The 11,549-nt window shown below is 46.6% G+C and overlaps 2 protein-coding genes across 2 annotated transcripts; one reads left to right on the top strand and one right to left on the bottom strand.

Annotated features, from left to right (window-relative positions):
* The first annotated feature begins 1,158 nt into the window (after nucleotides 1-1,158).
* Nucleotides 1,159-5,194, top strand: LOC109774316 (NAC domain-containing protein 21/22). Its single transcript, XM_020333044.4, has 3 exons — nucleotides 1,159-1,649; nucleotides 3,351-3,622; nucleotides 4,691-5,194. The coding sequence occupies exons 1-3, from the start codon at nucleotides 1,448-1,450 to the stop codon at nucleotides 5,141-5,143; spliced, it is 927 nt and encodes a 308-aa protein (XP_020188633.1). The 5' UTR covers nucleotides 1,159-1,447; the 3' UTR covers nucleotides 5,144-5,194.
* Nucleotides 5,195-6,557: 1,363 nt separating this feature from the next.
* LOC109774305 (disease resistance protein RGA4) lies at nucleotides 6,558-10,959 on the bottom strand. Its single transcript, XM_020333031.4, has 3 exons — nucleotides 10,012-10,959; nucleotides 6,970-9,096; nucleotides 6,558-6,880 (listed from the first exon to the last, which is right to left on the bottom strand). Exons 1-3 carry the CDS (start codon nucleotides 10,791-10,793, stop codon nucleotides 6,871-6,873), a joined length of 2,919 nt encoding a protein of 972 aa, XP_020188620.1. The 5' UTR covers nucleotides 10,794-10,959; the 3' UTR covers nucleotides 6,558-6,870.
* Nucleotides 10,960-11,549: the final 590 nt, after the last annotated feature.

Below are 11,549 nucleotides of genomic sequence, written 5' to 3'. Positions count from 1 at the left end.
ATGGGTATTTATTTGACCCATACCCTTGCCGTAATAGGGTTTTTACCCGCAGGGTACGCGGGTAATGGATACGCACTGCCATCCCTAAATTGTTCGGAGCTCATTTTGTCTCTTTTTTTTCACATGCTCCTCGAATGTCATTTAGCCACAAATTTTGCACGCACCCAACACACTGAATCATCTTGCATAAAAAAATCAGACTTAACGAAAATGTACTATTTTTAATTTTACTGTTCATCATGTGCAGATGAGCCTGGGCACCGAATTGAATATCCGTCTTAATATGTTGTTAGTTCTTGACAAGAATAATTCTGTACGAGCTACACAAACCATCAGAGATGCCGTAAACCAAACCCCTATATCTTCCTCTGCCTCCCTCCCTGTCTGTCTTTCTGTGTGCACATGTGAACACGCACGCACGCACGCACGTACCCTTCCAGTTCCATCCATGGGTGCACAACAGCCCATACCAGCACACCAACTCGCCATGCCCGGAGATCTATCTCCCGATCACCCGAGCCGCAAACCGGAATTAGGCGACGCCGCAAAGCCGGAAGATATGTGCCCGCTAGGTGATGATTAGGCCAGTCCGTGCTTCGAATTAAATGCCCCGCATCCCTCATCTCGTCTGCATGACTGCATCTGCCCGCCCACGTCACCGCCGGCGACGTCGGGCGAGCGCGACACGGCCACCGGCCCGGCTGCAGCCGCCCTGCCCGCGCGCCCACCGGCCGGGACCGGCCCAGCGAATCGGACCTCGCCACCTGGCGCCCAGCACGCTAACCGAGATGACAAGAAAAGTCTCTCCAGCTGGGCGAGTACGTACGTACTCCTCATCTGAGAGACGTGATTCAGGACTATGGTTCAACCGAATCTATGGTCTATGCCGTACGATTTAACATCCTACTACATGTGGATCTGTGACATGCATGCCAACTGCATTTTTTAATCAACCATGCATGGATCCTCATGAATAGACATACATGTCAACTGCATTTTTTAATCAATCATGTATGGATCCTCATGAATACTGTCTAGAAATCAATGGTGTCGAGTGTAGGTTCGGCTGAACCATGGTTCCGTACAACATTTTCGCTCCCCATCTGCCTAGCCATACGTAGTACCAGTACAGCTACTTGTAGTAGAGCCGTAGCCTTCCCGGCCCCTCCCCGGCTCTGTGAAAGCATCGGCGCAAAAACTAGTTGACCTGACCATGCCGTGCGCGGGCGCCTATTAATACCCCTCGTCTTCCTCGCGCCCCTCCTCGATATCCCTCTCGGTAAACGATACAGTACAATCATAGTACTCCGATCAGGAGCCAGCTGCTGCTTCCTGTGTTGGTCCCACTGCCGAGATCGGCAGCAGAAGCAGCCGTCGGCCCTTTCTAGCTCCTGTCGATCGCTTGATCCGAGGGGACCCAAGGCGAGCTGCGTTCGTGGTGGCGGCGATGAGTTCGCTCAGCATGGTGGAGGCGAGGCTGCCGCCGGGGTTCAGGTTCCACCCGCTGGACGACGAGCTCGTGCTCGATTACCTGTCCAGGAAGCTCGGCGGCGGCGCCGGAGGGGCGGCGGCCGCGGTGGCGAGCATCTACGGCTGCCCCGCCATGGTCGACGTCGACCTCAACAAGATCGAGCCCTGGGACCTCCCCGGTAAGACCTAATCCAGATACCCCTATATACCCAAGCAGCTTAATTAATTACACCAGCATGCGCGTGTGTCTATATGTTTGTGTGATCAGTTCTAGTTTCATCGTCTTCCGGATCATCAAACATACATATGCACGAATACTTTGGTCCTGTGCTTGATTTATCAGTTGATTTAATTTCTTCTCCCGTCTGGCTGCTGATTCCTAATTATTCTTTCAATTTGAAGTCGATGACGTCCTAAATCCCCTTCAAAATATCGCATCCTATGTATGATATCTCTGCGGTGTATATCTTTTGACGGAACTAACAACGATTTGGTCGTTTCTAAACAGACAAGTCTTCTTTTCTCCACTGTACTAATTAAATCCCTTGTTCGTTTTCTAATAAAGAAGTCCCAAAATTAAATTATTTGTCCGCGTGTATATGCATGCATGATTGTCCAAGGTTCTCAATCATGCATCAAAATGTATTGCTCTGTTGGTTTCAACTTGAATTTAAGATCTTTGTTGGGACCAACTATGTATTTATGTGCAGCTCAATCAGCTATCTCCATTAATTTTCAGTCTGTTAATTCCATGAACAATTTTCTTTGTTCCTTTCCGCTCATGCATGTGTAGTTTCCTTCAGTTGCATCCAAATCTAAGGTGGCTGTGTTCATGCTGCTAGTGGCTGGAGTTGCATCCGTTTCCACTCCCAGCCATAACTGAAGTGACATCGACAATCTCGATCTCACCAAGTTGCAACCTGCAACTATGCATGCATGCTTCCCATACCGCTAGAAACCGACCTTTCCTCCTTTCCTCTTCTTTACTCACCTTTTTGGCCTATCCTTTTGATGTGCCCGTGCTTTCCTCCCTCTTTATATGTCCTAATTTGTTTAATTACCATTCGAAAAAACTTGATCCAAAGGCAAGATAATATTCAGAGTGAGATCATCTACAAAGTAACTACTAGTACTACCACTGTAGACTGTAGAGAGAGAAAGAGAGATTAAATTCTTGCACAGTAATTTTTTCCTCTTATTCCAGCCATGGGAGACTTGATCAAGAGATGAATACATATAGTTTCTGGGAATTATTCTACAATGAGAACAAAATTCACACGCCTTGTCTGCCTCCATCTTTTGTCGCTTTCCCGTCCCCATAACAGAAGGATATTCTCACAGCCATGAGTTTGTTTGGCCCCTTGCTGGCCTTCTCCGCATCTGTCCCTGTTCATCCCATGCCATCAAATATTCCCCCAATTTGCCTCATCCTTAAAGGGAATTCACAGCCCACGGATGGGGACAAACTTAACACAAAAAGGAGGCCTTCCACTTTGCCTACTAGTAGAAAACACACCATGCACAAAGCCATATGGAAAGAACATATATATAGCAAGGATAGGATATGTATAATTGATATATCTCACACGAATAGGCAAGATGCCTTCCCCAATCAATAGATCTCCTTTGCCCTGGTTCCTAAAATATCTATTATTCTCCCTATTATGCAATTACCTATTAATGGATATTTTCTCTGCCTTAATTGAATGTGGCTCTGATGTAGGACTTTTTCTTATAAAATGGAAAAGTGTAGCCAGAAAACATTACTAGATTAATGGATGCACATCTTGAGCACGTTCCAAAAAGATTATTACTGTTCATAGTTCATCTAATTAATTTCTACAAAATTGTTTGTTAATTTGCTCCCTGATTGTATTCAGAAATTGCATGCATTGGTGGCAAGGAGTGGTACTTCTACAGCTTAAGAGACAGGAAGTACGCTACAGGCCAGAGAACAAATAGAGCAACTGAATCAGGCTACTGGAAGGCCACAGGGAAAGACCGTGCGATAAGCCGGAAAGGGTTGCTAGTTGGCATGAGAAAAACCCTGGTGTTTTATGAAGGTAGAGCCCCTAAGGGTAAGAAGACTGAGTGGGTCATGCACGAATTCCGCAAGGAAGGGCAAGGCGATCTGATGAAGTTGCCACTCAAGGTAAGCATCATTATAATTATACATGTCGAGCAAATTTGATCTTACTACTTGATACTCCACTCTTTTCCCCTTTTGTTCCTTGTTTGATGCTTATAGTATAATGCATCATATGGATAGAGAGTGCAAGAAATTCCACCAAAAATTTATGTACACACAAGCAAGAAAACTATATATTCGTGGCACTTTTTTTAAAGGAAGGGAGGGGGCATTGAAAATGAAACTTGACAGATTTGATTTCACATGTGGTGCATTTTATGAGAAGTATGGACTAAAGAAACAAAAACCTTTGGTTCACGTGACATTCGCATGTGGAGGGGACTGGCCGCAATGCCAGCTCATCCTATAATACATGTGCAATGGATAATGTAGTACGACCAGCCAGCTCACTATACATGCATATGGCCTCTCAATTCAAGATCTAGCTAGCTAGCTAGAGAGTAGAATTGAAGCGCCAAAAATACAGGTAGGTCACCAAGTTGGCATCTTTTTTAATTAACTCCCTTAGTTTGCGATAATTAAGTGTCATGAAAATAATACTGCAAGATGTCTAAAAGCTGGTGTGGTTTGTGTTAAGACACTAGAACAGATAGTTAGCTGAATTTGCTTAGAAAATTCGTGGCAGCCAGAACATATGTTCATTATGTTAATTGTTGTTAATTAGTTGGGCCTGGTTCCGCCTGTTGATGTTCTGTACTTGATCCTTTCTTCATATGTGGGTCACTCTCATGCCAGCTACTTACACAGATATGGGATGATCTGGTCTCTTCTAATTTAGATGTACACCCCAATATACAGACGTATGTGCGAATTATTGACTCACACCAAGTTTTAATCATTTTTATTTACCAACGCATCCATGTCACTAGCATACAGTTGTTGCCCAGAACAAGAGATAAGAATGGCTAAATAATTATAGTATTTTCCCATTATAAATCGTTTTAATTCATACTATCAAGCTTTGCAAAAAGATTCTGCTGCAAAAATGTTGATCTCATGATCAGTTCAGATGCATGCATATGATACCATTGTGACAACTATCTTCATGTGTAATATTTTCCTGTTAAACAGGAGGACTGGGTCTTGTGTAGGGTTTTCTACAAGACCAGGACAACCATCGCCAAGGCACCCACAGGGAGCAGCTACAACATTGACAGTGCAGCCGCAACCTCACTGCCTCCCCTCATTGACAACAACTACATTGCCTTTGACCATCCTGCAATGTCGACGGTGCAAAACCTAGAGGGTTATGAGCAAGTGCCCTGCTTCTCCAATGGCCCCTCCTCTCACCCGTCGTCGTCGGCCTCGATGAACATCCCGGTGACGGCGATGGCGCCCATGGCCGCTGATCAGGAGCAGCAGCACATGGGTAAGGCGATCAAGGACGCGCTGAGCCAGCTCACCAGGTTTGAGCAAGGCAACGTGAAGAGGGAGGCGCCTGCCCAGGGTGGTGTGTTTGCTCAAGATGGGTTCGAGTACTTAGCTGAGAGTGGCTTCTCACAGATGTGGAACTCACTCAATTGATTTTCTAGCTAGTGATATTATTGCTGGTACCAATTATAGATCATTTTCTCGCAAGCAGTCTCCTGCATGAATGGGCAACCAGCCAAACACAACAAACATTATCTCTCGGAAGTCAGAACTGATGGCGCCTGGGAGGGCAACTATCTCGGCATCTGATCATGAAAATGAGGAGGCGGCAACTCCTGCCGCTGCTTGCACCTGCAACTGCGTGGAGTGTGTCTCCTTGCTGTGATGTTGCCCATGCAGAGTTTCAGGATCTCCGGCAATAATGTCCCGTAAAACCATAAGACAGTAGTATATTGATATGCCCGTGGCATAAAGAGAAATTGAATTCCATCAAAAGGCATCTGAACTAGACCACCTCAGGCATGGTTAAAACTTTACGTTAACACAGACTTCAACGGAGATCGCGTCGTGGGGCAAGTGGGCAACTTGCGTCATCATCAAAGAGGAAGAAGGTGTACTCATCTATGCTAGCAACATTAAGTTGAATCGTCCATGTTGTGAGTGTAGTGCTAAAAAACGTCTTATATTATGAGACGGATGGAGTAGGATTCAACATTAGGTTGAATCGCGTGTATGTCGTAATTGTAACAGGCTATTCTGTTCGAATGCGATGGGTTGATGGTGAATCCTGATTTTGTGAGAACACAGCAAGGCTAGATGTACACACGTGCTGCAGTCCATGGTAGTCTTCGATCTCCTGGGCGTACTGCTGTATGTACGTGCGCTGATTTTGCGAAATAGCTAGAACTAGAAGGGATGGACAGTCAAAAGTTGATGGTATAGTTGAAACCAAAGCAGTGGCGGATCTACCATAGGGCAAACAGGGACAGCTGCTCCGGGTCGCCGGTGGCGGAGCAAGGTGCCCCCCTGCCAACCCCCAAGCCATGGCTGTGACGAGCGCAGCCTCATGTCATTGTTCTGTTCGAAGGGGTAAGATAGGGGAGGAAAAAAAAAGAAACAAGAGGATGGCTTTTCACTCAACAAGTGAACAGTTACAAAAACAGCTGCTGTAGAAGTTTTAAGACTAAGGAGGAGGCGAAAGAGGATTGCTCCAGGTTAAAGATCAAAGAGGAGCAATCGTAAAGTAGGCACTAGTAGAGATTATATCGGATTAAGTGGGCTGAGTAACTTGATAATCTTGGTCCAATTAGTTGTCACTGCAGTATTGCTGTTAACATGTGATCGAACATGACATGAAATGGCAGCAACCATAAGGGCGATAGCGAATAAGCTCACCACATTAAGGTGCAACATAACCACATCACGGAATGTTGGCAACCGCTTCAACCCAGACCAAAATCCCAAAACACGGAAATGCATGGCAATCGAACCACTTCAACCCAGACCAAAATCCCAAAACACGGAAATGCATGGCAATCGAACCGCTTCAACCCAGACCAAAATCCCAAAACGCGGAAATGCACCCTGCTATTATGTGGACAACAATACACACTGCAGAACATGGCCCAGATCACAGATGCAGGGGGAACAAAATCCATGCAAGGTCAAGGGTTCGATCCCAAGTTTATCCACCATTTTATGAATATTTCTTTGGTTTTTATAAAAGACCAATGCATCTTTAAAAAACCCAGACAAGGCATCGTTTCATGATTTTTCCAGTCGGACCGCCGGTCGGATTCGGTTTTTAAAACCGCAGGTCCTGCTGCAATGCACAACGACGCCCTTCAGGAGCATCGCAACAATGGCGTCGTCATCATTCTTCAACATATGCTGCAATCATCAAATCACCGATTTCACCATGGAGTCCCCAAATACAACAATATAATCTGCAGACAAAGCAAAAATGGAATGGTTGTCACCTTGCAGAAGGAGGCATCGCGCCGTTCCCAGCACCGGACGGCTCAGATGCAACCCGAGGTGGGTCTGAAACAACCGTCTTCTTCAGAAACGAATCGTGTTTGCTCCTCGAACCTGACTGAGGCGAATCGACTATGCATTTCTCACGTGTTGGCCCATCCGCCGCGACGTATTTCGCAGCGGACGCGGGTTCGCTCGGGTCAATCCTTTTGAGAAACACAACTTTTGGTCTCTTGGGATGCTTCTTCGCTGCCGTTTCCCACATTTCTGCCGTTCTGGCACTGACCATAGAATCGAGGGCAACTTCCTCAAGACAATCATGGAACTCGATTCTCATGCCTGAAAGATCAAGGAGGTCCTTGCAGAGCAGCTGGAGTGAGACAAGGTACGGCAGGGCTCCCTCTTTGATTGCAGGGAGGATGGGCATTTTCACCACAAGGCATAGGCGTCGCAGGCTTGGGAAGTCCCCATTGTCTATGGTGAAGCTCCCAAGGTCAGCCTCAACCAGCTTGAGGTAAAGCAAGTAGCGCAGCTTGCGCAGGTTCGATAGATCATGCCCCATCAGATTAGTCGACGAAAGGCACAATTCCGTGAGGCCACACAGGGATGTAACAAACTGAGGCAATACACTAAGCTGGCCGTGCAGTTTCAGCGAGCTAAGATAACAATATTCTTGAATAGAACCCAGGAAGTCACCCATGGTATTCCCAAGATTGAGTGACAGAGAACGAATGCCGGTTGTGTCCATGCCATCCTGAGCAAACTTCTGAACTGCCTTTGAAATGTCAGGCAAGCCTCTGTTGTCTGCGCCAGTGGATTCACACCATATCTTAACCTTTTTCAGTTCTTTCATATGAGCCATCAGTTGTAGAAATCCAGGGTTTCCATCTGCATAAAATCCTGCAAGAGACTTCAACTTACTTTTTCTTTGCGAGAACTCCGCTATTTCACTCTTTCTCAAGTCCTTTTTCCCAAACTTAAACTTTCCAAACAGGTAAGCTAGGTGAGGCAACCCAATGACTTCCACTGGCAATATCTCTATCTTTGTCTTCCTCAGATCCAGGGTCTCTAAACAGTGTAGCTTGTCAATTTTCTTCGGAAGGTTGCTGATAGTGCCCCCAAGGCTCAGATATTTTAGATGCCACAGCTTATGTATGTCCTTGAGATGACTGTCCTCCAAATCATTGCATTCTCCCAGATCCAACACTCGCAGCAGCTCGCACCTGCAAAACTCAGAAGCAGCTTCTCCCGCATCCCCAGAGATGGTCAGAGACCGGGCGCGGAATTTCTCGCTGCCAGCTGCATCATCGCTTGCTGGACTTGTACGCTGGTTCGAGCTCAAGGTGCTGCCACTTGCATGGTTTTGGATGAACAGGTGACGGAAATTACTTCGATTTTGATCATGAAGAGATGTGATGAAGTTATCAGACATTGACTTGTGCAGCATGAACTCGTGCATGATTCCATGAGTTCTGCACGTCTTCACTTTTGCATTGTTGCTAGCATCGATCGGCCGGATGATGTTCCGGTCAATAAGTTCCCGGAAGTTTTCATCTGCTACCTCCAGATCACTGCGTTTATATTGACACTGGACATACCCTTCAGCTAGCCATCGCCTGATTAAAGTATTCCTCCTGATTGGGCGACCATTTGGGAACACACTCGTGTATAGCAAGGAGGTCCTCAGAGGATAACCAGACAGGCTGCTGTAGTTATTTACAAGAACCTGTTGCAATTTTGTGAAGTCTGCCTCCTTCTCCATATGATGCCCGAGGTTGTGGCAAACGCGCGCACAGTGACTTCCCGTGAGCTCATTCTCGCCTAGCAAAAACTTGGCCACACACACAAGAGCAAGTGGAAGGCCATCACACTTCTCCACAATTGCTGTTGAACCCCGCTCCAGTTCAGGTGAACATCCTTGGAAGAAAACCTTCTTCATTAGCAAAACCTTGGAGTGCTCCGCATTAAGAATGCTCATCTTGTAAACATAACCATCACCTGAGCTGCAAGCATTAGCTACTGACTGGAGAGACGTGGTAACTATAATTCTGCTTTTTGTTTCCCTGGGTAAGATGGATTTGATGACATCCCAGTGCTGCTTGTTGATGTCATCGATTACAATTAAACACCTGGCGGACGGATTGACAAGTGAATAAGTTAGCGGGCAATTGGTTGCCAATTCACTATATGCAGAGCAAACCTACACTAGCACTCAAATGTACACAAAATCGATTGTTTGTATGTGCATAACAGGAAATAATCAATGGCAAGGGTTTAAGTCTTGCTTTTGGAAACAGAGGAATGCAACACTGTTTTTGAAGGTACAGATTTAGACTTGTACTCTCTTTTTTTTTGCGAGAAGATTTAGACTTGTACTTATGAGACTGTAAACTATAATGTATATGTTATTTCATTTTACACCATTGTTTAAGCCGGGTCTTTGATTGTAGTAATCAACTAGTTAAAAACTAAAAATAAGTGTGTATGACAAGTAGACGCGTAACAAAGGTTAATGAGAAAATCAGATTGAATGTCCAACTAAACTTGCCATACAGCTAAGTACAGTACACAAATAATAGGTGACTAATTAGTAATTACAGTTACTAGCTCCTATATTTTCACAAACAATTCAGTACTCCAAACTGTCCATGTTCGTGTTTATATATATTAATTAATGAATAATACATTTCCATGGAGTAAGATTCAGTGCTCCATTAGTAACAGTAATATGAACATAGTACAGTTACAGTTACTGAATTGTAACTGTAATTGTACTATGTTACAGTTACTAGCTCTATGGACTGAATTCAGTACAATTCAGTCCAAACTGATGGTTTCATGTTAATACATCTCTTTTTGATGAGGATGGCACCCAAACTGTCCATGTTCATACTACAAATGGTGAATTCAAACAACATTGAATAGTTTTCTCGGTAATAAGCTGTAACTTCTAACATAGTGTATTGAATTTGCGGTGTCTGCAAAAGAGAATAGAGAAATTTGTGCAGGCAGGCAGGGTGGAGTATTGTGCAGGAGATCCTCACTCTGTAGTCCGCAGAAAACCATCCATGGAAATTTGGGGCAGCGGCGCATCGGCGGTGTGGAGTTGCCGGAGTATCGTGGTCAGGAGCCCGTCGGCGTCCCTGTGCTCCGAGGCCGCAGCCCAGGCGCGGCAGGGGAATCTCCGGACGACTCCGGGGCACTCATACACTGCCCTTGCGAGCGTGGTCTTCCCGGAGCCGCCGAACCCGACGATGGATATCACGCCGGGCTTCCCCGGCCCGGTCTGCTGCAACAAGATGTCTACAAGCTCCTGCTTTGGCTCGTCGATGCCCACGGGGTCGGTCTCCGCCCCCGTGTCCGCGGCCGGCGGAGAAGCTCCGGCGGAGGATCCGTTGACGGCTTGGTAGTTGACCCTTCGGTCGTGGGCGTCCTTGAGCCTGCTCCGGAGCTTGTGGATCTCCGCCGCGAACCGGGATCTGGCGCTGGTGGCCGCCTTCTTGACGCGGCGGAGGACGGACGCGGCCTCACCCTGACCCTGGCAGGCCACGCAGGGGCAGGGCAGGAACCGGTCTATGCAATCCTCGATGTCGTGCGCCAGATCACGCATCTCCTCCATGGATATGCGCGAGGAGCTGCTCGCCGGATCCCGCCCTGCCGCCATCGCCATGTGGCTGTCCCTGGCGCTGGAGATCATGTCGAGCTCGGTCCGGATGAAGCGGATGTCGTCCTTGAGGCCCCTCGACAGCTTGTGCTTCTCGCTCAGCAGCGCCACGAGCTTCAGTACAACCTCCTTGGTCAGAGCGCTCGCCACCGCAGCCTCCATCCCCTCCCTCCCTCCCTCCCTCCCACTCCCACGACGGCGACCGTAGCAGTGGCTGGGATTTGGCCTTGCCTATATAAGCGTCGTCCGCTGCCGCGACCAACAGGACGGGAGTACGACGAGCTGTGCGGTGCAGGAGTGGCTGCTTTGCTTCCTCACTTCCTCTTCCTCGCCGTGGCGATCCTGCTGTTTTTTTATCGGGCGATCGTAGGGCCTGCTTGGTTCTTTGCCACACTTTGCCGCACCTAAGGCAAGAATTGACCAAATTAAGCGGGTGTTTTATTTTAGCCACACCTAAGTCAAATTTTTTTTATGAGAAGTGAACTTCACATGTTATAGACACAAAAAGTGTGGCAAGATTACTTTAGTCAAGTCAAAATGTGGCTAACAATTTGAGCAACTTAAGTAAGGCAAATGTAACAAAAATAATGTGGCAATATATGGCAAAGATAGTCACAATCCAAACAGCCCCCCTGATGTTTCGTTTTAGGGTCGTGCTACAATCGGCCGACGGATCTTTATAAAATATTGGCCGGGAGGCGGGCCATCACATCATTTGTTACATAACTTTTACAATAAAAATGATGTTGCAGAAATCTTTATAACAGAGATTGTGTTATAGCAAACTTTTACAACAAAGATCATGTTGCGAAAACGTCATCGTGTCATTCACCGCCGTCATTTGCAACAATGTCATTTGTCGTGGTACTAAGTCTGACAGTAAGAATAGGGGGTACGTAGGAGGAGGCAAGGTCCTAG

The sequence above is a fragment of the Aegilops tauschii genome, chromosome 7 (assembly GCF_002575655.3).
Source record: "Aegilops tauschii subsp. strangulata cultivar AL8/78 chromosome 7, Aet v6.0, whole genome shotgun sequence".
In the NCBI taxonomy this organism is placed as follows: Eukaryota; Viridiplantae; Streptophyta; class Magnoliopsida; order Poales; family Poaceae; genus Aegilops; species Aegilops tauschii.
Note: the sequence above shows the minus strand (reverse complement) of the source record. Positions and strands in the feature narration are given on the sequence as shown.